This window comes from Pinus tabuliformis, chromosome Q (assembly GCF_031772625.1).
Source record: "Pinus tabuliformis cultivar Carrire ecotype Pingquan chromosome Q, CPIR1, whole genome shotgun sequence".
Lineage (NCBI taxonomy): Eukaryota > Viridiplantae > Streptophyta > Pinopsida > Pinales > Pinaceae > Pinus > Pinus tabuliformis.
In genome coordinates this window covers 627,914,472-627,942,439 of record NC_142296.1, presented here as the reverse complement: position 1 = coordinate 627,942,439, position 27,968 = coordinate 627,914,472, and the positions used below count along the sequence as shown (strand labels likewise).

The window sequence follows — 27,968 nt, the reverse complement described above, 5'->3', positions numbered from 1 at the left end:
ATCCAAAAGACATACGAAGAAGGTCTGTGGTATGGACGCAGCCACCCAGCCGAAGAGACCATGATGATAATAAGGGTATGGTCGCAGCCATCCATGAAGACTCAGGTATGGGCGCAGCCATCCATCAGTGAGTCACGTAATGATCATAATAATCCACAAAATCGCAGCCTGGATTTCAATAGACAAAATCCAGGGTCTTGCGCTCCATCTCGACCCGAAAAAAGTACAAGTTCAGGCATGTGAATACATGAGTTGAAGTCGAACATGCAAGAACATCGTCTGATTACCAGTCAATGATGAAAACTGTTAACAGACGTGAGAGGTACCACCAATAATAACAATGGTCCTCAAGGTACTTATAGGTACAATCCGCGGCGTGTGAATCAATGAGCTGGTGTTGAACACCCGCAAAATCATCCGATCGGAGGCCAATGATGAAAACCTCACGTCGAACACGAAGAACCTGCCATTGAGGCATGCAGGCTCTAAGGCACCTGAAGGGAGTCTCTAGGTCACTTTCCTGGATAATGAGCTGAAGTCGAAAGGAAGTAGCCTTGATCGAAGGTGGGCCATAATGTTTCCCACATCATCGACATGAGACAGAGAAGGATAAAATATTTTGTGTGAGACATCAGAGGGAGGTGGTAAGCTTGCAGAGGCCAACTTCTCTTGAACATATCGGCAGCACAACAGCGGATTTGGCAGTAGCTGACATCAAATGAGCAGAGGTCATGGTGACAAGGCAATGAGCAGATGAGAGGTCAAATAGGATAACCCAAACCCATGGAGGCTAGTGTAAAACAAGATGAGAAATCCCCACCCAGACACGAATGCAGATGAGTGCCATGTTCAAGAGCGACATACTACCGACACGACAATTATTATAGTTCCATTTTCCCCACCATTTCTGGCATGTACACCGATTATTTTTGGATGACAAGCTTGACGGGGATAGCATATGCTTGGAAAGCGTCATTTCGACTGTGTTCGATGTCATTGAGTTTTAACGAGTCTGACAAAGGAAGAACTCGGCGTCTTTTCTTGTTTAGAGAGTCTGAAAAGACAGCAGAAAAGGAAACTCCAGGGGGGTCCTTTTTCATAAAGTTGTGTCTCTCGAGCCCGAAAAAGTATAAAACAATGCTCGAAAGAACTGCCCGACCAATATGATCGAGGAGTACTTTTCGTAAGTAGTGACTTTGACCCGAAAAAGTAGAAAAGCGGTCAGAAGTATGTCATTTTGGAGCCAATAACGGACGCGAAACGACAAACACCCGACAATCTTTTTAGTTTAAATGGTCGAAAAAGAGCTTTAAAGGCGACCGCCTCTCATTCCTTTTAACGAGCCGAGATGGGGACTCGGCCATCTTTTCTTCTTTAAACGGTCAGAAAAGAGCTGAAAGCAGACCTCCATTTTTATTCTCTTTAACGAGTCAAAAAGGGAAAATACTCGGCAACCTTTTCATATTTTACGAGTCAGAAAAGAGCTTAAAGGTGACTCGTCCTAGAGGAATGAGTGGTATAAAAGGTAGCAATTGGTTCCGGCAATGGTGGAACTACTCAAAACATGTAATGGTCAAGAGGTTGGCTAACAAAACCACTCATAACTGCGGTCCCTCAGGAAAGGTAAAATAACCAAGTGAAAGCATATGATCGGCCAAAGAGATGGTGGCGATGGAATTAAAACAACCAAGGCTCATCTAGCAGAATTCAGCGGATAAAAATGGTAATCACGAGATGTAAATCGAGTATGGGTTCATTTTTACACAAGCTTGAACCATGGAGAACTCTGCTTGGATTCGGTTTCATTTTTACACAAGCTTGAAACGAAAAACTATGCTTGTTATAAGTTCGCATGCCCCCTAGCATAATAACACAAATCGAGGTACATGACCCCCAAGCTTCATTGCATTCAACAAAGTGGATGGAATGAAGGTTCACTCTCGAGATCTATGAAAGACTCGACTTGTATTTTACGAGATCTTAACCAAAGACTCGATTTGGAAAAGGAGGAGTTTCATTTTTTAATGAGGTTGACACAGTAAAAGAACTATCCTCATAACCCTTGTTTCATTTTTTAATGAGCTTGACACAAGATCGGGAACTATGCTCGGGACACTTTGTTTCATTTTTTAACGAGCTTGACACAAGACGAGGAACTGTGCTCCAATACCTAGTTTCATTTTTTAAGGAGCTTGACACCGGAAAGGAACTATGCTCCAAGCCAGACCCAATTTCATTTTTTAGGGAGCTTGACATAGGAAAGCGAACTATGCTCCAACCAGACCCAATTTCATTTTTTAGGGAGCTTGACATAGGAAAGCGAACTATGCTCCAACTAGACCTAGTTTCATTTTTTAAGGAGCTTGACACAGGAAAAGAACTATGCTCCATCCAAGCCTAGTTTCATTTTTTAAGGAGCTTGACACTGGAAAGGAACTATGCTCCACCCGAACTTCATCATAATGAATAGGAAGTCGGGGCTTCCAAGATTGCCACTCCCGGTGGAAGGGAAACATCTTGGAAGTCAGGGCCCAATGCCCCCAGGACACTATGCACGACGGTGTCATCACTGGATACAGGCACGGGGTAGGTGGCCACGTAGTTGATACGCGGTGGGGCAGATACAACTGGTGGATAAAAACTAGGAGGGGACGACAACGTCGCAGGAGGCATTGGGGGACTAACGAATGACAATTGATCGATAGTCACAATCCTTCCATCGTGTGGAAAGCAAACCACACGGAAAAGCGAAGAAACGAGGGCCCCCATGGCGTAAACATAGTCGCGACCAAGGAGAAGACTAAAGTCTAAAACACCTTGGGTAGCCAAGACGTCTATATAGACGGTTTTGCCTCCCAAAGTAATAGGGAACTTCGGGAGAACTCCTAGAGATGGACAGGCTCCTCCGTCGAAGGCCAACAGATTCTGAGTGACTGGCCCAAGCTGCGAGGAACCTAAAGCTTGCCAAGTAGTGTACGGCATAAGACTGACAGACGCCCCTTCATCCAAGACAATGCCAGGGACTGCCTTAGCACATGCATGTACTGTGATCTGGAAAGGCATATGGGATGGAAGGCGACCGACGATCAAGCGATTCCAATCAAAGGAAGCGACCAGACTACTTGGTGGGGGAATCGTATGACTGCCCCCATGTGCTAAAGGAACCGAAGGAGAACCTTCGGGAGCAGCTGGGTTAGGAGAGTCATTTCGAGACTCAGGAGAATCTGAAGAGACGAGAAGAACATGGGCGTGATGCTCGTCCGAAACAGAGTGATCGACGGGCGGACTCGAGTCGACACTCTTTCCGACCAATGGTTGGTCTGGAATAGGCTGGACACAGCCGGGTTCGGGAAGAGGGGCCTGGACAAGAGAAGAATATGAATCAATCTCTTTGTCGGGAGGCGGATGATCTGCAGCTGCAGAAAGACGTTGATATCCAACGGGGAGTTGGGGTGAAGGAGCTGTAAGACTTGCCAAAACACTGGAGGCTTTATCCATGAGCGGACAAGGTGAAGGGGATGATTGCCTTTACAAAGTCTACAGGGGATTCGAATCTTCCCTTTCTCCTTACCTTTGTGAGTTGATAGGGGAACATCGCCGTGAGCCTCAGAGGACGATGAGGGGCGGGCCGGATCACGAGACCATACTTCTAGTACCCTGGGAATGCCAGGACAATCGCGAAGAAGATGGTCTTCCTTGCATAATCGACAAGGAAACTTAACTTTCCGCGGAGGAGCAGAAGGTGGCCCGACTTCAAGTGTACTCGAGGGAGTAGCAGTTATACTTGTAGCCTCTCCCTTAAGAGACTTCTTCTTCTTGGTCTTCTTCTTCTTCTTCTTAGCCACCTGGTTATTCGAATCGAGACTTTCACCAGGCGAAGTACAAGAGGAAGACGTAGAAGTAGGCGTCGAAGGGGAGAGATCCACCTTAGGATCAACATGATGTTGTTCAGGTGGAGGGACTGATGGACTAGCAGCCGACACGACAGGGACCAGAGAGGTTGAAAACAACCACACAGGCAACCCGACAGTTAACCCTGGAAGGGATAACGTTGCCATATAAGGAGCACCAACATTCCCTAGAGGAGGGAAATGACCAGGATTCCTGTTAGGAGGGGAACTTGGGTTGGTGAACCTTGGAAAAGTTGCCATGGCAAACGAAAAGGAAACTTATTCAAGCTAACACAAGATTTAACCAGGTGATGTTATCGTGGCCGAAAAATTTGTAAGACACAGGAACTAAACTTGACCTTTTCATGTTTCAAGAGTCGAGAAAAGGACGAAAAGATGACTCTAGTCTCCTTCAAATATTTAATGAGCACGAAGTGACAAGACGCTCACTGGCACCTTTTCTTTTAGGGAGTCTGAAAAGGATCAAAAGTGACTGCTCTGGAGATTCTAGGCAAAGGGTTTACCAAGCAATCCGTAAAACTACTTATACACCTTGGTAATCGTATGAGAACCAAGGACTTTCCGTACTGCAGTCAATCTTCCCAAATGCTGTGTTCGGTGCGTTACGGTTCGCAGGGCGGCAGACTCGGCTTCCTATGGATCAAGGATAAAAGCCTAGTGGGGTCTCCCTATATACGCGACGGTACGTTGGAGCACAGTCCGTGTTAGACCACTATCGAGTCACAGAAGGAGGAATCACCCAACCGTAATGTGAAACAATAGTGACTATGTTTAAAGACGCCGGAACACGTCTCTAACCTAGACCTCTATATGTTTGCGTTAAGTTCCAATGCGTTTTTAGGTTTATTCAGTTTATTTTATGGTTGATCTTGAATTAAGTTTCGGTTTCAGGCCTTATCGTGTGATCTCTCATAATTACCTAGATGCAAACTACATGCCAAAGAATACTATTTCGTTCAATGAATTCTAACTATGAGAGGGTTAAGAGTTTTCAATCAAACAAAATGAACTCAATCAATCAAACAATCTAATGTAGCTAATGACAAAGAAATGAAATCTTTCTTTTGAGAACACAAATCAACGAAATGCTCTTCTTTTCATTAACTATTGAATGCAAAAGACATTAGTTCGATTTCTTTTTCAATGGCACCGTGCACTTAAAATGAATTTTGAGAGACAGCAACACCGAGTAAAGAGAAATAAAATCACTCAATGAAAAACACAACAAGCGTGAAAAGAGCCGATTGAACCCAAGCAACTGTGATCTGTGTCTAGGTAGTGAAACAATCCGAGGACTGGTCCAACGACAATCACCTCAAACAACCAAGCAAAGAAAGCAAAAAGAGGAAGGTTTCCGCAAAAGCAAAGGCAAGCAGCAATGAATATTTGTGAACGAGTGATAAAACAAGGTCAATCCAGTGAAAGCGGGATGATGGCACTAGGTCACAGGACACAAAACAAGATTCGTCCGACAAGACTTCGCAAGCAAGTGTTTCACAATTCAAACAATAAAGATCAAATCATAAACCAAGTAGAAAGAGCAGGAGATAGTCAAACCAACAGGCTCAGGAGGCAAAATTGAAACAAATTCAATTTTACAGGATCAGCGCGGGTAGCGCTCAGCAACAATGCGCTGACAAAAGGTCACGCGTAGCAACTAGGTGTTGTCAGCGCGGAAGGACACGACTTAAGCGCGCTGGTTCGATTTCAGAACCATCGCGACTGTTTTACGTACAAGCGCGATGACAACGGGGTCAAAGAGACAGCTATGCGCTGTCAGCGCAACTGTTTTGATATAAGCCGCGCTGAGGCTAAAAAGGAGGCAGAATCAAGCCAAAAAATCCCAAAGAGACAAAGGCCAGCTCCACAGCGGAGTCGCCAAATTGTTGGAGAGGTAAATCCCCTCTACGGATAGAGGCGATCCCTACTAGCCCAAAATGGGTCTAGCAACAATCAATCAATGCTACTGTGCAAGTTCCTAATTGCAATTAAAAGAAAGGCAATGAACACCTACTTGTATTCCAACGCTATTGTTTGATGAAGAGATGCCGCTCTCGCTCCTTCGCTCTAGCCGGTCACGATCCTCCACGATCTCCGTGAATAGATACCTGCACACACGAAGAGAAAGACAAACACAAGCGTGAAATCTAATAAAAGCAATTATACATCAGTCAGAAAGGATGTAATTCACATTAACCATTATAAAGACAAATGAGAATGGAACCATAACAGTAGTCATCTATTATTAAATCAATAACAGAGAAAGGTACAACCAAAGTTCTGACGCTGAGTCCTTCTCTAGAGGGTCCAGCCAGCAAGTCTCTTAAGCATTCACCCTTGGAGGTAGATTCTCCCAACACAAAAGCTCTCTCTCACACAAGCAATACTCACAACCTTCCTTAAGCTTCCTCTAGCAAAACCACACTTGTCACACCAACTACCTACTAGCAGCAGCAATCCAAGCACTATGAATTCCACACTATCCAAAACTAAAAAACTATCCAAAAACTAGCTGCTCATGGCCATGGTAGAGACTTAAATAGGAGAAGTAGTCTCCATGAATGGTGGGAGGATGAGCTTATCTCCAAGGAAGGTGGCTCAAATGACGAAACAAACATGCCAGAGAAGGGAGGGTGACATTTACAAGACCAACAACCAGGTCTGGAGTCATCTGGAAAGCCGGCTGTTAGAACAAAATCGCCCAAACTGGATCAGCGCGGGTCCATAACTGCACTGGAGCGCTGACATCGCAGCTGAATAACAAAGAAGGTCATGTCAACGCGATCAGATATGAATAACAAACACGCTGGCTCATGAAATTCGATCAGCGCGGGAAACACGTGTGCTTCCGCGCTGGCAGCGCATTTGGTCTGTTATGGAGCGCCCATCAGCACGGTTATTTTGCCAAAAGTCGCGCTGATAGCAAAAACTTTGGCAAAGTGGGTCATTTGGCCAGTTTAGAGAGCATGAGCATGATTAACTTGATTTCATGACACAGTAGGCAGACTGACAGAGAGACAGTGACAAATTACTATGTAACACACATATTCATAAAAGACTTTCCATGCAGAATTCAAGCAAGCCAATTTAATTATTTAGCACATTGATCATATAGTGATCATCATCAACATAAGAGAAATGGTTCTATTTTACACATCACTTGAAAGAATGCATATGAGAATTCAAGCTACTCATGCTAAATACTCAATTCACTATCATTCATACTTATTCAACTTAATATTTCAATATCCTTTAGCCTATTATTACGTACATACATAGTAAATTCTAGCATAACATTCAAACATAATGCATTGAACATCATTTCCATTTCAATCACAAGGGAGGAAAATACACTTATCTATTTTTCCTAAAATTACTAGAAACTGAAGAAGGGACTGTCATTCTCCACCCAAGCGTAGGCATAACTAAACTAAAAATTTCCTATAGTTGACCTCCCCTGATCTAAAGGATGCTTCATTCATTAAATTTTACCAAAGGTTCAATTCATGGTATAGGGTATGAAGGTTTTTCTCCTTCACTTACAAAAATAGGAAACATGAAACATGAGTGTTTCCTCCCAAGCACTAATTTTTTGTTATTCACATAGCAAAGTAAGGTCAATAGGGGCTTGCATAGCACAAAGGGAGACCCATTCACCACTTCCTACAGTTACCTCAATGATCCTACCTCTTTCCAGTTCTTCTCATGCTTAAAATATACCCATAGTTCATAAATTACTAGTTCACAGTGGTTCAATGATCACCAATCATAGGTGGAACCCATGGGTTCCTTTGATTCACATTTCAAATGGTCTCCTCCCATCATCTCACACATTGTAATTTCCCATTCACTACACAATATCACCCCCATAAGTGTTTCCTCATGAATGAGGGATCTAATGTCCCTTCTTGGTCTCTAGAGTCAACCCAAAATTTGTTGCATGGTATGTAACCCATGCTCGGTGGAAGTTTGATACCTCCTACCCCATATCTCTCATAATTGCTTTGGTAGTTGGGTGGTTTTACTTGAACATCAGGACTCAAAATCATTAAATGTAGGGAAGATAGGAAACTTCCCAATCACCCTTACTAAATTCCTCAAGAAAGTTATCCTTTCGAACCTTGGGATCCATATAGGCTTTCCTTCTTCTTCAACTTTAATAGTTTATAATTAAATTAAATAGGATATTTACATTAAATAGTCTTGGTAAGACATCCATGTTGGTCCCCAAACATTATCACCATTTAATTAAATTACAAAACTTTGGGGTTAGAAAAAGGGATGTTACACTAGTGCTTGGCTATGTGCAAGTGGTGATACTTTCAACTTTCATTGTGGGATTACATCCCACGACATACCCAAGGAACTCTACCTGAATTCTCATTCAGCTAAAACATGTTAGTTTATTAGGCATAAAATCCTTTTATTATATCATTTACTATTGAATAATGTTGTCATTGACTTCAAAGTAAGGGGGAAACCCAAAGTTGTGATCTAAGGCAAAAGTATGATCTAAGGCAGAGACATGAGTGGAAGCATGAGGAAGATTTGAATAAACCTCAAAATTTTGAAGAAATTTCAAAATTATTGAAAGAAACCTCAAATTTTCATTATAGCATGAAATCCCCACAAAACCAAAGACTTTGAACCTCTACATCAGTTAACGAAATGTCAAAATCACAAGCAATTGATGGCCTTTCTATAGGACCTTTAACATATTGGTATTTTAGAAAGGAAAAGTTCTACAGATTCATTGATATCCCATTATGGAGTGGCCCTTGGTCACAACCCCTGGTTAGAGGGTGATTAAGGTTTAGCCTCTGAAGGCTAAGTTCCCTCAACACACCACCATATCAACATTTTAGTAAAAAGGGACAAGCTCATGAAATTTTTATGTTATAACATATTTTAGCTCCTAGACATGCCCCTAGTTACAAAGGTGCTAAGATATAACACTTGAGAGATTAAGCCATTAACATATTGGTATATCGACAAATGCACATATTCACAAGATTTTCTGATATTCTAGTATAAGGGCTCTTGGTCATAGCCCTTGGACATAAGATGCTTAAGGTTTAACACTCGAGGGATAATCTCCCTAGACATATTACCTTATTGATGTTTATCAAAAGGCATGGGTGCATGTATTTTTTGATTTTTCAAAAGTCTGGAGCTCCTAATCACAACCCCTCGATGTGTGGTGCTAAAGTTTAACACCTGAGGGCTAAAGGCCCCTTATCATATCAACACATCAACTTATTCATTAAATCATTGGCACTCAAAATTTTTGGTATTCCAGTATACAATAGCTACTACTTATGCCCATGGCCATGGAGGAGCTTTGTTATATCCCAAAGGGATTAAGGCCTTCAACATATCAATAAACTACCATATCAGTGTTTTCAATAATGGCCTAAATTATATAATATCTCAATATGACTTAGCACTCAATTCCAACCCTTGATCGTAGGGTGCCTAAGATGTAGATCTAGGAGCTAAAGGCTCTTGAACAAATTGGGTTTTGTAAGTGATTTTAGAGCTAAAAATTTTGGGGATTTCACTGATATATTGATATAACATCACCTGGTCATGTTTATGGTCATATCAAGTGGTTCTATGGCACATATGCACTAAAATTTTGAAAATTTGGATTGAAGGAAGTGTCAAGAGTTTAAAGAGCATTAAGATCTTACATAACACTTAGTTATATGTGTAAGTTCCAAGTTTGGAGGGTTGGATCAAATGGAGCATCTATATATGAAGGCATTATAAGGTGATGCTCTGTTACTATAAGAACTCAAGCAAAACTCAAAGGCATAGTTGGAAGCACTAAGACTATAACATGATTACAGGCAGCATAAAGTGCTCGACTTTGTAAATATTGGTCTTGAAAGGTGGGGCTTAAGGAAGCTCATGGCTATACTATAGTTTTCATGAAGGAACATAGGTTTAGAAGTTGGGACTGAAGGAAGTGCCAAACCATATGGTATTACATTAATAAAGTGTAGTTTTTAACAAAGATGTGGCTGAAAAGAGACAATTAATACAACATGGGATTTCAAAAGTTGGTATTTGAAGGAAGTGCATGTTTCAAAGCAATAATTTATGAAGTGATTGAAAAAATTTAGGAAAAAAGAGAGGACCGAAGGAAAATATTATAGAGCATATTTCAAAGGTGATTGGTGTCTCATGTAGGTGGGTTCCTACAAAGCAGCAAAATGGATTGGTGTCTCTTGTAGGTTGGTTCCTACAAATTATTTTAACAATAGGTTGGTGCCTATAAAGAACCATCATTTAAAGAAGTTTTTTGGTTTTCTCTTGTAAGGGTTTCCAAGTTTATCGTGTGTTTTTTGTTCTACTTATGTGATTGATGTCTTATCGTGCTTCAATGTTTAAATAAGTAAAAAATGTATTATACTAGTTCACTCCCCCCAAATACACCTCTTAGTATATTTGTGAATCCAACATTTATAGAAGCACAAAATTTGTTTTGAAAACTGTCACATATTCAATCATTCAATCATGTTTAGATACATACCAAAAAAATTAAAAGGAAACTTCAATACACTACATAATCATCCCATATCAACACAGTCATTTTAGAAAAAATATATCGCAATCATACTTTTCAAATGTTGATTCAAAGGGCGCTATTAACATAGCAAGATATGGCCACCATGGGCTGGAAATACACAAAAGGAGATCCCTTCACTGTCTCAGTAGTAGTTTGCCTTCACTGTCTTAGTAGTACTTTGGTGTTTCTCCTTTGTTTTTCAAAGTCTTACATGTTTGCATGGTGCAAAAAGGGAGCCCTTTATGTCTTCACAATACTTTAGTTCTTCTCCCTTTTTTCTCAATGTCTTATGTGAAGGGCTCCCTTCACTGTTTTAGTTGTACTATTCTCAAGCTCAAAAATAATGATACAATTAACTCATAGTTCTACACACACACACACACACACATACATAATGATAGGGATTCACAACGTCATTGTTCTCTATAGGAATAACCATTACACCTACTCAACATCCCTACAACATCAAACATCCAAGCAATATAATTTCAAGCTACAACAATGCACATAGAACTATACAGCAATGTAACCACACCAACTCATCCACACATATCCATAGATATTTGATCTAGAAACTTGAACTCTTTTATTCATTTGTGTATAGAATTAACACAATGGATCTATGGCCACACATTAACTTACATAAGTCATTGAGTTTCCAAATCCAAGTCCATAGAAACCTCAACCATTAACTTGTATCACTCTCATGATCCCATCTCTTCTTCTTCAATCCACCTCTATTCTCTTTGTTGGCTACTCTTCTTACCTTCTTGATGTTGTATTTATTTACCTTTAATAAACTATCTTCCTTCTACTTCCAAATGGTTTCCTCATGTTTCTTCAACTACTAATGCTCATGCTCTTTCATATTCAATTTATGTCTTTGTATTTCCATCTAGGAATCCATCTATCACAAACTCCTCTTCGACAATGACCTTCTAGCTTCCACCTAGTAACATGCTCTTTCTTCAATGTTTCCTTTGGACTCCCTTGTCACATACACATGCATTCAAGTATTTTAACCTTTTTTATTTCTCTCATGCTCTATTCTACAACATTTATTATCATAGTCTATAACACTATCACATTTATAAGTCATTATTATGTTCTACAAAATCATTGTCACATTTATGAGCACTATCATGTTCTGCAACAACATTTTCACATTTATGAGCACTATCACATTTTGTGGCACTTCCATTTCATAAAATCTTTATATCGACATATTAGATTTACTTTGATGCTCCTACATCACCTAATCTCTTGAATATGGGAAGGAATATGTGCTTTATGGGTAAAGGTATGCTTGCACTTGACAAAAGAGGAAATTCATTTAAACACTTGAGTTTGAAGCAAAAGGGGAGCAATATGAGTATCAAGAGAGGATCACTTGTGTTACCAAAAAGAGTGCAAGTGAGAAAACAAGATGGTATTTGAGGAAACACTAAGTGTTTAGATACTAAGAAAAGGAGAGAGGAGTGATTTGCATGGAAACAAATACTCAAAAATTGTAAGGAAACTTTTCTTGGAGATAAGGCAAATCACTCTAAAGCCCAATAAGAAGCAAAGAACGGTTAACATGAACATCAAGCACTAAATAAGACATCCACTATGTAAGGGATTAGATTTCATGGATAGCAAGGTGTTGGCACTATTTTTTAGGCCAAGGAAACAACATGGAGATTTTGTGGCACAAGGAACAACATGCAAAGTTCAAGGATTAAAACCTAATAGAGAAGGGGGCATCCAAGATCTAAGGAAAATTGAAGGCTTATGCAAACTTAATAAAATGTGAAACACCATGACAAATCATTTGTTACTTCCAAAAAAAACATTAAATAACTCTATCTCGGAACCTAAGGAGGAGAAGGGAAAACGCCCATTGGGTAAATCTAACTAAGGTTTTGGCCTAATGTAGTCCATTTAGAAAATCATTAACTTGGAAGACTTGGGGAGATGGAAATACATTAGGGTGTTTTGTGGGGCCAATTTCTCTTTCTTAAAACTATAAATGAACACAATTATGACAAAAAATCTATGAGTAGTTGAGTGCCTAATCATTAGGATGCAAAACGAGCTCTACCACCCCAATGAGTTGTAATCATTTCTTGAATTCTTATTCAACTTAAGGTAGAACCACAAAGAGATGAGGTTAGTCATTATAGTTAAATGAACTAAGATTTTAGAAAGTAGAGAGAGAAGCTAGCTTATAGCCACAAAGCTTTTGAACCCACCATCCATGAATGAAATTAATTGCAATGTCTCCCTATGAATGCAAATCACAAACAAAGAGAACTTATACTTTTAAGAAATTCTCCATTTCCATGTAAGTTAAAACAAATTTTGGATTTTTCCCCAATAAGGGTTATCTAATTAAAGTCATGTTCACATTGTGTAGAATTCTAACTATGTGATCACTTGATAGTTGAGAATCTCTTGTTTAGTGTTTTCTCATTTGAGTCATAGTAACAAACAACATGGAATAAAACCAAAATAATACTTAAATATGTTTTACCTTGAATCATAATATATATACAAATGATTCTTACACATATTTTAATTTACAGATCAAATATGAAAGCACTCCCTTTATAAATTGTTATAATCATATAATTGATTAGTAATATTTATACAATATTATACTATAGTTACACTATTTGACATTACAATATTTTACATTAATTAGGTTATATAATTAAATTTTATTATAACTAATTTTATAATTTAAAATTTTAATGATATTTTACATGATTTTAATTCATGTCACTTTTATAACTTATTAATTTATACCCAAAAAAAATAAATTTAAACCTACATTAATAATACTTCATATATCTCTTTTAATTATTTTAATCTGATTCATAAATCTATTATATACTACATTCAACCTCTTCCTTTCCTTTACATATTCATAATTCTATGATATGCTACACTCAACCTCTTTAGTTACACAACCCTATAATTTTTCCCGGCATTTTGCTCTGCCATTATGGGATCACAACCAACTTGATACTTCTATACAACTTCACATAATTCATAAACTCAACTCATATTTTTCATAGTTGGAGGCACTGTGGCCTTATAGTAATTGATCTTATGTAGGCTCTAATTCATTTACAACTACTTTAATTTTGAGTATTTCTTATTTATAGGGATATAAGTTTACATTATCTTATTAAAATTATATTATTTATCATAGTTTTTATAAAATTATTATGAACTTAAAACACTATACAAAGTATAAAAAATAAATCTCAGTGTTTGTTGTTGTTGTTATTATCATCATCATCATCGATTGTTATCATTAATTAAGTCATAAAAGTTAAATGGCTAGTGAATTGAGATAAATTTAGAACATAGATGTAAGAAAAAAGTAATTATAATAAAAGATTTCACAAAAGTTTAAATTTTAGAGTTGGAAGTGAGTTATATTTTCTAGTCTAATTTGTGGTAGGGATTGGTTAGAATCAGGAGTTTGAATTATAAGGAGTTTTTTACGGTGTTGAATTCATATATGTAAGAAAAAATTCATTTTTAACATCAAAGATCAAGATTTGACAAAACCATATAAATAATTAAAAATCCACATTTATAAAATGTTAATAACTTAATAAATGTATTCTTTTTAATTAAATCTTAAAGAAATACATGATATTTGTAATAGAAAAAATCTAAAAAATCACATCTTCTTTTCAACATAGATATATCATAACTAGAATACAAATATACAATCTTTGTCAAAATTGTAATTTCCTAACAACAAAAATATTTATTTATTTATTTTATTTATTTATTATTATTATTATTATTATTATTTTTTTTTTTTTTTTTTCTTTCAGAACGAAAAAAGTTTTATATTATATGAGAGATATAAGAGTCCAAATAGTAGATACATCAGAGATGGTCTAAAAAAGTCCATATGTCAAAATAGACTTAAGCTCCTAAGATCTGCATGGGGAGACAAAAAAACTAAATACAACATATGTCCTATAAACTATCACGGTTCACATAGTATAGAGAGGCTATATGTAAATACAAAAAAAAAAAAACATATGCAGATTGAGGTAGAATATGTAGATCATTAGAGACTAGAAGTCGGGACTTCTAGTCTCTAATGAACAAAATTGTTATTTTCATTATAATCAAAATCCTAGAAATACCCTGCTACAATTAAATTACGTAATTTTATATTTAAGAATGACAATTCCACCCATTCAATATCATTGTTATTAAATTTCAAACTAAAATATTAATTTCCTTCCCTGTTAATTTAAATGACAAAAAAAATTTCAATTTATAATACATTTAATCTACACTCTCTAAAATATTTTAATATATTCATTAATAATCAAATTTATTATTAAATATAATGTATCCTAAAATATAACCTCCTATATCATAATATTAAATGTTAAATTTCTACCTAATAAAAAAATTTCAATAAAAAAATTAAATATTACACAATAATATTAAACAAATACTAAACCTTATCACACGTACTTTGTACTCAGTGCATTGAATCATTTTCATTAGCTTGCTGGAATCCATTGAACCTCAAATTCAAATAGTTATCTTTTATTCTCAAATCTTACTTGAATTCTATAATATCTAATATAAAAGAATTCTATAAATCCAATATATACGAGTAGGTGTGCTCATTAAATATTTTTACAATAAAAAAGTAAGTTTTATTATTAACTCTGAAATAGTAAGTCCCATCATCAACTCTGAAATTTTGAAATTTAGAGTAAATTTATCAGAATTTTATCAATATTTTCATTTTTATTTTTTTTAATTATTTTAATTTTATTTTTAAATTTCAATATAATTATTAAATTTTTTTGGGTTAATTATTTAGGTACATGATTAAAGTGTATTATGATTTAAATGAGAAAATTAAAATTTATTATGATTTAAATGAGGAAAATGGCGATTTTCACGTGTTTGTTAAAGCCTTGTTTTTTTATTATTAAAATATGGGTTCTAACTTTACATCTATGGTTTTATACAAAATTTAAATATAATAAAAAATATTATGAACTTATCTATACAACGAATAACAAATATATAAAGAAGTTATTTATTTATTTATATATATATATATATATGTCGGGGCATTCTAATCTTTGATATGAGCCAAGATGTTTAGCAGAATAAAACAATAAAGCAGAAAGATAAAATATTGTACGAATCTTTACAGATAATGAGTATTAGGTGCAGCCATCACATCGCTCTCCAAATCGGATGCTTCTGGGGACCTACCATTCATTCTATGGTGGATGACCTCATACTTATCATTAATGTCTACCAATAGAGATATAATATCACCTTGCTTCATTTGAGTCACATGAAATGATTTTAACATTTGAGGTAAAGAAGTAAGTCATATGAACCAAATTGGATTTCCACTTGATTTTAATAGGAGTTTAGTATTTTTTTATATGTGGGAAAATTTATTATAATTTAGTAGCAGTGAGGAAAGTTATATCTAGTTGTTAACAGTGAATGCAGGGTGACTCATCATGGTTATTTAAAGAAAATCACACCACCTGAAATAATCCGTTGGTAGTCTGTAAAGGAGGCGTGCCAGGTTCTTGGGTCGTTAACCTATTTCCTTAGGTCCAAGGAAAATGAGCTCTTAGCCAAACAAAATTAGTTTGAAGGTATACTCCATAACTGCTTCAGAAGTCATATCATGCAGTCTAATAAATTTATATTTTGAGTATGATCTAAATTTTGAAAATTTGAATAAGGTTTAAAAAAAAATTCTCAATGATTTGCATATTAATTTTGTGATATTTGAACATGATTAATATTATTTTTGTGATTAAAAAATAAAATTGCATGAGACTAAGAGCAAAGATGATAAAAGAGATAATATTTATGATAGTTGAGATAGATGATAGAAATATTTTTAATTTGGAGAAAAATATAATAATAATGGTTATATATATAAATCCAAAAAGTATGTTTTAGAATTTTTTAACATTCTCATTCATGAGTATTTTATGGATTTTTTCTAGAAATTTAAGATTAAAATAGAGACATTGAATAGCTTAAAATTATTAATACTCGAGACAAAAGAGTGCAAAATAGTCATAACCTTTGTAGCATTATATATGAAGAATATCAATAGAAATATTTAGCTAAAAGAATGAGAGAATGTTACAATAACTTACCAAAGTTACAATCACGGAGAAAATACAATGCATACAAGAAAGTGATAATTTGACACAATATCCAAGTGATAAGAAGGTGATAAGAGGGTAATGAGGGGTTATTTTTTAGATCTAATGAGAATAATATGTCTCAGCACATGTCCATTTTGTTGATATTGTTTTTTCCTTAACTTTAATTTTTTTTATCTTAAAAATAAATTACATATTGTAAGTTTGAAATGTCAATGTCAACTTCTCAAACATATTAAATCTAGAAATATTTAATATTGATATACTACATTGTAAAAGCTTAAAATATAAAATAAATTCATTTTGTTTATTAAAATTCTACTTACCAAATCTCATATTTATATCGTAGAATCAACCACACAACTTTATGGAAAAGGTTAATCTTACAATAAACATCATGATATAGAAGATGAGAATACTCACATTCTCTGCAAAAAGGTTAAAGCAACATAACCTTATTGATTTGGAATTTAAAAATGTGATACATATCTAAATGTCAATGCAATAAACAACATGCCATATATATCTATATCTATACATATAATTTATAAAATTTGGTGGTATCTACTATCTTAGGAAAACATTGAAAGCTATGGAATTAATGTTTTTTGAAATTATTTGTTTATTTATGTGAATTATTTTTCATGAAATTTGAATATTGTAAATGGTGTAAGGTATAAGGATGACATCATCTGTAGAAAAAAAATTATGATAATAATGACATCAAACATGATAAATTTTTATTTATTCAAAGTTATTAATAACAATTTTTTCCACTTATTTATATATAAATTAAAAAACAAAAAATAAAAAAGCAACTTTATTTAACCACAATAATATTTTAAATATAAATCATGCATATTAGGTCAACCTTAACTTTTTTTTGTTAAACATTTCTAATAAAGTAACAAAGGAAAAATGATCACAACTAGAAAGTCAAAATCCTTTCATATTTGAAATAAAGCTGCTTTAAGAAGGAAAATAGAAGATATGAGATTTTAGAGCATATTTAAGAGGGAAATGAGAAGAAATAAAATATTTTAGAGTGATCTAGATTATTCTAAGAAACCAAATGTTATATATCTTAAATCCGATTATTTATTAATCATACATATATTTAAGTAATATGTCATTTTTTATGTCAAAGAATAATTACAAATGATATTGATTTTTTTATAAATATTATTTAGTTGAAATTGTTTTTAATTTTGGAATAAAATTCAAAACTACTTTTAATTGGGAAAAAGATTGTCTTTTTTATACATAAAGAAACATGTTAAGATCTTAAGACCTAGAGACATGGCAAATATGAAAGTTTACCTTTTTTCCTTGAACAATATTAATGAGTCACTTTGCTAATAATAATTGTCTCATATGTATAACATTTTTAAGAACATAAATATCTCTTTATTAACCCTTAAGTATAAAATAAAAAAATTTCTTAAAAGTAAAAAAATATTTAATAATTAAATTAAAAAAATATTAGATTTTATTCTTATACATCTGCACAATATATCACTTTTCTTGTTAACCATTTTATATAAAACATCAACTAAAAATGTCAGGCATGACATATTCAACTATTTAAAATAAAACATATAACAAATAAAGTAGAAAAAGATGAGATGACATGACATGTTAAAAGGGAGAGGAGATTGTATTTAAAATGTTGTATAAACTATTTTGAAAAGCAAAACATGATGTATATCACTCATAATTATGATATATATTATTTATATAAATATATTCAAATAATATATGATATTTGTTTTTATATAAAATTATTTAATAATTTATATTCAAAATGAGGAGAAATAAGTAATTTTAAATTTATAAAAAATATTTTAAAATATTTAAAGTCATAAATTTTATGATTGATTGATTTATTATATATTATTTATATATATTTAATTGATAAAAGGATAATTATATTGATAATAATAGTATTTTAAATAATTTAACAAAAATATATTTAAGCTATATATTTTTTATTTGTAAGTTTTTTTAATGTTGAGTTATGTTTTTATCACGATTAATTTGTAGTTTGAGTAGCAGTGATTTAAGGGTATCTAAATTGTCAAAATCACCTGGGATTATATATGGTTAGATTTTTATTCAGGAAATTTAAAATCTATAACTTTACACCATCAAATACTGTAATATAACATCCTCTCACCATCTATTTTACCCACCTTAAGCTAAAATATCAAATATTCATAACAATGGTATTTAAAATAATTTAACAAAAATATATTTAAGTTACATATTTTTTGCTTGTAAGTTTTTGTGAATATTGAGCTATGTTTGTACTACGATTAACTTGTAGTTTAAGTAGTAGTGATTTAAAGGTATCTAAACTGTCAAAATCACTTGAGATTGTATCTAGCTAAATTTTTACCCAAAAAATTTAAAACCGATAACTTTACATCATAAAATATCGTAACATAACATCCTATCACAATCTATTTTACCTACCCATATATAAAAACATATATTTTTCTTAACAACTAACACAAAAATTAACACAAAGTTTGATTAATGTTCTAATATTTGTATAATAATTAAAAATACATTACAGTTATACATCTACATTTCCCACTAGGAGAATCTACCTCACAATCATTTCAGTGAGCATTTAAAATAGAATGGGGCTGAGGGGTTAAGATCTAGAATGTTCACAAAAGTTGGGACATTCTCGTGTTACGTATAAACATCCACCTTTAAAGGGAATGTTATCGATTAAAGTGAAATGAAAAACATTTAATTATTTCTATCACTTACAAACCACAAGTTGCTAACCACCAGAGGAAACCCAGAGCTTATCGCCCCTCAATGGTTTTCACTCCCACACGTCATTGCGGGGAGACATGGCATTGGTGGTAATGATTGTGAAAGCGAGTCCGCTAAAAGGAGGATAAACAAATACGCGAGTCCCCCTAAATTAGAGGCTAAATTAGGGGCAACCAAATCTAAGATAAATATGGCTGGGAACAGACAAAGCCTTTAAACGCCTTTTGCTAAAGGCGACTTTTAGTGGGCATATGCCTAATGGAATCAGGTGGGGGAGATAATAAAAGCTTTTGAGTTGACTCCACTTAAACATTTATTTATTTATTTATTTATATATTATAACATAGACATTTATTTATTTTATATTAAAACATTGTGGATTGTTATGTGGAAAAACCAATATGATGGTTTGGAATATCATTGAAGTCCGCTGAGTTATCAGAGTTGAGCTGTTTTCTTGAATCAAGGCGAGGTTCAGAACTGGAAATTGGCACGGATTCTTGCCCGGAATTAAAGATTTGGAGCCGGGACAGTTCTTCTTCAAGTCAATATACTCGTTAACTCGACATTTCCTGTGTAAATTTCATACGGCGAAACCCTTCGACATCTTTGCTGGTGCGCTTTGATGTTTTTAATCGCGTCAAACGGTGAGTTCTGCCCCGAGAAGGCTGATTTGGTGTGTTTACTGAATTTTCTGAGGTTCAATGGTGGATTTGACTGAATTATTTAGCTCTACCAACACAGAGTCTACCGAATTTGCAAATTTAAGTTTGAAGCCGAATTTTTAGGTTTCGAAGATGTACAGGAAAATAATGGTGAAAATTCACTAGTTTGGCAAATTTTCGAAGTGATTTTGAGCCACGCTTTCTAAACAAAATATTTTTGAATCTAAATTTGTTTTGAATAATCCAATTTCTGGCGTTTTTTTCTTGGAAATTGAAGTTAAAAACAGGCAAATCAATTTGTCCTTATTAGGGGTTAGGGAAATATTGATTTACGGTCAAATATCCACGAGGAGCATATGGACAGCAATTTTCAAGCGTGTTCATGACTTTTTAGCGGTTATTGTTGAAGCAACTAGCCTGAATTTTTTTAAAACAATGGATCACGAGTTTCGTGGAGAGTATCATATAAAACTGGAAATGTTAGGCCTAAAGCCGTGCAAGGCATGATCCACGGCGGTTTGAATTCTCGGCGTGTTTATTTGTATCTTTTAGTACCTGTTTGGCTACAAAGTGGTACACGAGCTGAAATTTAAGGTAGGGAAGAGTTTCAAAGCTCAAGAGTTTGTAGATCGCATTCAGCATGGCCGCTGCCGTTGAGTCTGGTCCGAGTCCGAGCTCGGAAAATGGAACTTTAACAGGGTGCAGACTCTGTGCATTGCCGTGGTGGCAAAAAAAACCTGCGGAAGGGCGTCAGGATGTATCTGAGAATCACAGCACTCGGCGTCCCCCTGTTCAGAATGGGCAATCTTTATTAGCATCTGCAAAAGCGTCGCTGTTAACCAGGCGCCGCCTCCGACTTGATCCAGACAAAAAACTCTTCTTCATGTGTAAGTTTTGGTTTATGAAACCCCAATTTGTATAGGAGTAATTTATTCGACAACGATGTTTGTGGTTCAATGCATTTTATTCCCATCCATGGTAGGTAGCTTGTTGGCAGGAGACCACGAGAAGTTCATTAACTATTAGAATCAAAAACAGAAAAGAGATCTGTAAGTAAGATCGAGTATCAATGACGATTTTGATCGGGAATGGACTCAAATTCAATGTTTTTTAACTTGCATCAGTGCTCTTTCTTTTCTATCATTTTCGTTTTCAGAATAAGTGTACGCTACATTAATAGATACCGGATCAAGCATTGCCAAATCTGAAAAGAAGTTTACGAGAATTAGGGGAAACTGATTGCTTTCTTAGGTTTTAAGTCCCACGAAACTAGGGGCGCGTATTGATAGCTCGTGTAGTCTTCTTGTAGTTCTTATTTTGACTTGAAACCTGAAGCCATTTTTATCGTTGTACAGATGAACCTGGAAAGCAAGCTTCCAGCGTTGTGAAGATAAGGAATGTCAGCAGATCGTCTGTAGCCTTTAAAGTAAGTATGATTAGCCTTAAGTTAAGCTTCGTATCATGCCAGAAGAGTTCAATGGGATTTAGGAAGTTATGTATACGTTGTCAATCCATCCAAATCTCATTCAAAGGAAGTTGCCTATTGTTTTGCTCTGTTACTAAATGTTTTTGAATGATGCTTGCAGTTCCAGACAAATGCTCCCAAAAGCTGTTTTATGAAACCTCCAAATGGTATCCTTGGTCCAAAAGAGTCCATAACTACAACTGGTAAAATACAAGTCCTGGTGCTATGAAATACTTAGTTTTACTTTCTGAGCTGGTACTTGGGAGCATGCATCTGAACAGTACCCTTTTTTTAATTAAATCAATGCTATGTTTGAATGTTATCTGTGGCTTCTAAAAGAGGTTTTCTGACAGTGATGATAATTTGGTGCAGTTGTAAAATTTGTAGAGCAGCCAGAAAACTCTCAGGAAAGGAAGAAGACGAAGGATAAATTCAAAATTGTGAGCTTGAAAGTAAGAGAGGGCGTTGAATTTACTCCGGAACTGGTAAGTGGAGTACTATTTTAGAAACTCTGAGAACCAATGTCCACTGCTTCCAACCCTTTTGATTCAGCAGGAACATACTGTTACTATACCTTTCAACCATAATTAGCCATTCTTGTCATGACTGGGACATTCATTAAATTTCTTTATCTTTAATTTTCTGAGTGCCCTATTCTGATTGATTTAAGAATAGCTCTTTTGTGTGGATTCTAGATTTTTTAATATTGGTAGAAGCTTACGTAAACTGTGGTTTTGGCATTTATTATTATTATAATTTTGATATTTTCTAAGATGTACTTAGAATCTGTGAAGTTGGATCACTGTTTTATCCCTTTGTAAAAGTAGAATATGTTAAATAATAATTATTTTGTTCTTTCTGTGGATTTAAGGCACTGAAAATGAAATGTTTATTCTTTTGTCATCAAAACTGAAACATTCATTGTCTTGATCTGAAGTTTGACGAGAATAAGGAGTCACTGGCAGTGGAGAAAGTATTGCGTGTTGTATTTCTTGATCCACAACGCCCATCCAAGGTATAATTTATGGCTTTTCACAAGATGGGCTCATTTTTTATTCAGGTCATTCAAATTAAATTGTTTTTACATTTATTTTTGTCACTCTAAAACCCTGAAATGTTGGTTGTTTCTACAAGGAGCTGGAGAAATTGAAGAAGCGTATAGCAGAAGCAGAAGCTGATAACGAAGCACGCAAGAATCCTGTAGATGACAAGGCTGCAAAACCTCCTGGTCCTACAGAAGGCATCCTAGATGAATGGGTAAGGATTTTGTTCTTTTGAGTATTATTTGCTTTCAAAGCTCTTTCCACGGATTGAATGACGGTAATTTTTCAATGAGACTTTGTTGTGCTGCTCATTCTCTGTACCTTAGATTGTTTCTTGAAGTTCATGTAACTGTTATTTATTCAGAGGTTAATAAATTCTTTCTATGTTGTAGAAGGTACGAAGAGAGAGATATCTGGCAAGACAAGCAGCTGAAGGAGCAGACTCTGTGTGAATATATTAGATTTTTCTGAGGGAACAGCGTGTTTGTTCTGTTAGGAATCTTTTGATGCTTATTTTCTTTGGAGGTTTAATAGCATACAGGGGAAAATGAATTTGGACATTGTAAAATGGATGCCACAGTACAACATCCTTTTGCTATCTGTCAACATATGCAGTGCTGTTTGAGGAGAATCTTTCTTGTACATATAGTTTGCCATTGCAAACTGAGGTTCCTATTTATTGTAAGTATTAATTCCACTGTACTAAACATTGCTCCACTATTGTTCTTTAGCTTTTATACTTCTGGAGGTATGCAATTCGACTCCATCCAAGCACGTTAGGACTCTGCATTCGCATTCAGTAATTGTATCTCAGAGGAAGGAGACGGTCGTCAAATTGAGTTGATATCAACCTTGACAGTTTTGATCGGATGACAGAGCCTCTACGTAGGCTCGCTATTTCTTTCTGCAACTGTTTGACATGAATTGAATATATTCTTGATTTCTTCAAATTCAATTTAGTTGTTAAGACCATTTTATTTGAAGCCAATTTGGAAAAGATGCCAATTTGGAAAAGATGCCGTGTCTTGCCAGTCTTTTTTTGTTGAAAAAAGCTCGAGTCATTTGATTTATAAGCTAATTTGGAATCGATGCTAGACGATGCATTTTTGTGTTTAATGGATAGCTAATTGCTTTTGCTTGAACTATGGGGAGCTCTGAACTCCAACTTTTACACTTTTTACATGGCTGGGGTATTCATGAGATTTGATCTTTGGACCTCTGTGAGTTTGTTTCTATTACCAGGGAAATGACATTTAGTATACCCAGCGGTTTCTATGCTCTTTATGGATCGACATTTCTACCAAATATGAGCTGAAAGTTTAATAAGTTTATGCCAACTAAATTGTTTTATATACATATATGTTAAAAATTCAGGATACAGCAAACAAAGCCCTCAGACGAAGAAGAAGATGAATCAAGGGTACCGGCAAGTAAAGGAGGGGGTTACTGTTTGTCCCATTCGAGGAAATTAATTTCTAGTGGCAATCAACCATCTTCAACAAGCAAGCAGGGCCTGTAAAGGTAAATGTGATCTTAGTTGAGGCAATATTTCCGAAGCTGAAAGTAGTGTCACCCTCCATTCCTAAACAACAAAAACACAGCAGTACAATTTGTTTGACAGAAAGTCAAAGGGGTCTACCCAATTTGACAGGCATTTTCGATTAAATTGTAGATTGAAACTTGACCAGCGGAGAAATGGGCATAGCAATGCAAAGTCAGTGTCCTTGGAGGAATCCTGGATCACGTTTGGGTGCTAATTGATATAATTCAGACAGGGAGGCAGTGCAATGGTGGATTCTGTTTTGGAAATTTTCTTAGATCTGTCAGGAAACACAAATCATACTTGTTGGGTAGGAAGAGAGAAAATATGGGAAAGTGATTAATATTTTTGCTCGAGTTGCGATGATTATTTGTACTTTTGGGGGTTTCATTTCCATGATTCATGCCGTGTAATATATTTTAGTCTTGGGTCTTATTTGTATTTAGGTACAGAAGTCAGAGTCACAAAGGGTAGGTCTTATTTGCAGTCAGGTACACAGTAATGAAGTTGGACCATATTCATCTTTATTACTTACCAAAAAGCAATGTCCAACCATGTCAACCAGTTTTATTACATACCAACTTAAAAGAATCTTCCAACTACTTACCACCTATCAAAAGGCCTGGACCACCTAACAAAAGGCCTGGGAATGTGCTCTGTGGTCATCATAATTATACGTATGACAAATATAAAATCTAAGCTTATGACCCAGATAAAATCTAAAGATTGCACCAACAAACCAAAACCTTGGAATTTGCTGTCAAGTCATCATAATGATAACATGACAAAGAAATATAAAATGGAAAGATTCCACCCAGCAATATTCAATTAATCATAATAATTGAAAAAAACCCTCCCCACCTTTATGAGTTCCATGGCTTTATTTGTATATACACCACCAAACATGCATTATCCCCTTGGTGGTGAGTTCTATGGCATTTTTTTTATATACATCACCAAAAATGCATTATCGACGTGCAAACTTGAAACCTACACAAACCTGAGAAGTACTCAAATCTCGAAAGTACAAAATAGGTATGATTAAAAAGATCAGAAGGGGTTTTTTTGATTGGGAATGATATTAGGGGAAAGAAAGTGTGAGAGTAAGTTATATTGATGTCTCAATCTAAGTATTTTGGTCTTAAATCCCCTTTGGAATTAAAGATATAGAGTTGAATAGGGAAAGGGGTTTTACAAATATAAAAATTCTATCTATGGAAGATCCTCAATGTTAAGCATACTTGTTTAGTGAAACATCCTGGAATGCTATATTATATCATACTTGTTTAGTGAAACATCCTGGAATGTTATATTATATCTTTTATCCTGGAATGTTATATTATATTTTTTATACTATATTTTTTTATACAATTTAGTTTATTTTATTTTTTATACTATATTTTTTATATTTTCAATAGTAGATAATTTATACAATTTAGTTTAGTATGGAGGTGGTTAGTTCTCATTTAAAAAAATAAAAATATTTTTGATTTATTAGTTAATTTTATATATTTTTTGAACATACATGTAGTCTAATTACTAGTTTAGATTCATGATAACTTTGGATCTAGTTTAGATTCATCATAATTTTGGATTGGATTTGGGAAGAGATAAAATCTTTTTACACTTTATAAAATGTTTGTACCTCAAAAGATTTGATCCTTTTAGACACTTGGTAGATTCTGAGTTAAAATGAATCTAGGTTAGTTTAATTATTAATTATATTTTATTTTTTATTTGAACTTTTTTAATTTTAATTTTAGTTTTATGTAATTTTTTTGGTTGGCTAAGTTATGTGAGCCCTAAGATGTAGGTATATTTAAGAGTTGGATTGAGAAATTGCAATCGACGCACATGTAAACCATCAAAATCATGTAAACCATCAAAATCAACTAAGAATTTCACTTGACTTAGGCCATACATCTCAAGCTAATTATTTTACATTATTTTTTAATGTGTTATGACTTTTAATTTTCTTTCATTGTATTGTCCCAACATTCTATCATACTCATCGAGCACACTTATAATTAGTTTGATGTTATGCCAACATTCTATCATACTCATCGAGCACACTTATAATTAGTTTGATGTTATGCTTTATGTTGATGTTATCGTGTACTCAATCCTTAATTGATGTGTGTTTTATTCTTCCATATCGCTGTTGCAGGTAGCGCCTTCCTATCACCCACACACTTTTCCATCTAATTGAATGTTCTTTGTGATGTTTATTTCTTTTGCACTACATGCTCTATCCTATCATGTGTTCGCTGTGTTGGTAATTTGATTTTTTTAGATGCCCATCATCAATTGCACCTTAAAAAACCATTCTATCTCCATGAATAATTTCTTCCTTCTATATTGATCTTTTTATTAATATTTTTCAAAAAAAAACCGAGGCATTATTTTTGTTTTACTCTATCCTCAAACAAATCATTAAACAAACACTTGGTCTCTAATTGCATGATTCACGTGTTCCCTATCCTTCAACGCTCGTGCCAAATTTGTCAATTTTTATTCGCTAGGCTCCTTGGAACTTGTCACAAAAAAATAAAAATAAAATAATTAATAAAACAGCATAGTCTCTTCATAGGGCTCGTGTCCACAGTCTCATTAATTGCTCCTTAAAACTAATATCAAACTAGTGAATCTAAACATGCGTAAATGTAAATGCCATTTAGTGGTAAGGTTTAAACACGTGAGCTAAATCGTACTTTGATTAACAAAATTAGCTAGGGGAGACCAATACAATAACATTTATAGTATTTCTCATACAATAACAATACAATATTTATAGTATTTTCCACTTGCCATGGGTTTGAATATTTTTTTTTTTATAGAATCTTGATTAGAGCTATAATATGACAAGATTATCCCAAATTCCAAGTAACTTTGAAGTAAAGTTTTGTATAAAAATATTGATTAGAGAGCTATAACATGATAAGGTTATCCCAAACTCCAAATGACTTTGAAGTAAAATATTTAAGGTAATAAATATCCAACTGAACAAACCAAAGGAATCTAGTGAGTAACCAAAACATATAGTATTTACAATTCTATCAATCTACATTCAAGACTTCTATGTCATCGTTTTGAGAACTCATTCTTGATCCTAATAAGATTTGAGTTATTAGTGCTATTTGCTAATCACTTATTTACAAAGATAGGGATAATCTTTATTTACAAAGATTAGAATAATGTTGGTGATGAAGTTGCCTCTTGTTATTTAATTTTTATAAATTTTAAAATAAGATATTAGAAAACAAGTTTCTTCTTCAATAATATTATCAATTTAATGAAAAATTTACTAAGTTTTATTTTTTCAGAGGTTGAATCAAATCATGATTTTTATGTTGATTTTAAAAAATGGTGATGCAACATCATTTTTTTTTTCATTTTAGGATTAAAATTTTAACATATTCAATTTTGGAAATAAAACCAAGTATAATGAAAAATTTACTAAGTTTTATTTTTTCAAAGGTTGAATCAAATCATGATTTTTATGTTGATTTTAAAAAATGGTGATGCAACATCATTTTTTTTTTTTCATTTTAGGATTAAAATTCTAACATATTCAATTTTGGAAATAAAACCAAGTATCATGATTATAAAAGACATAAAAAAACCATGTCTAAAAAATTGGTGATGTCATCCCTTTTTTTAGTGTTAAAGTTCAAATATTTTCCAACCATCACATTAAAGACCAAATATCATGAGTAAGAAAAACCTAAAAATCAACCCTTAAAGTTTGTCCACCTTTTTGTTTTGTTTGTTTTTTTAAATGTTTATTTTCAA

General features: G+C 34.2%; 1 protein-coding gene across 2 annotated transcripts; it reads left to right on the top strand.

Annotated features, from left to right (window-relative positions):
• Positions 1–19,836: 19,836 nt before the first annotated feature.
• Positions 19,837–23,591, top strand: LOC149221018 (vesicle-associated protein 4-1-like). 2 transcript variants are annotated; one of them, XM_089384984.1, is made up of 8 exons: positions 19,837–20,110; positions 20,439–21,015; positions 21,484–21,554; positions 21,715–21,796; positions 21,966–22,078; positions 22,531–22,608; positions 22,728–22,850; positions 23,029–23,591. In XM_089384984.1, the coding sequence occupies exons 2-8, from the start codon at positions 20,769–20,771 to the stop codon at positions 23,086–23,088; spliced, it is 774 nt and encodes a 257-aa protein (XP_089241110.1). In that variant the 5' UTR covers positions 19,837–20,110; positions 20,439–20,768; the 3' UTR covers positions 23,089–23,591. The 2 variants fall into 2 exon arrangements, with proteins under 2 accessions (XP_089241110.1, XP_089241109.1); XM_089384983.1 differs by having other exon boundaries at positions 20,406–21,015.
• The last annotated feature ends 4,377 nt before the right edge of the window (positions 23,592–27,968 follow it).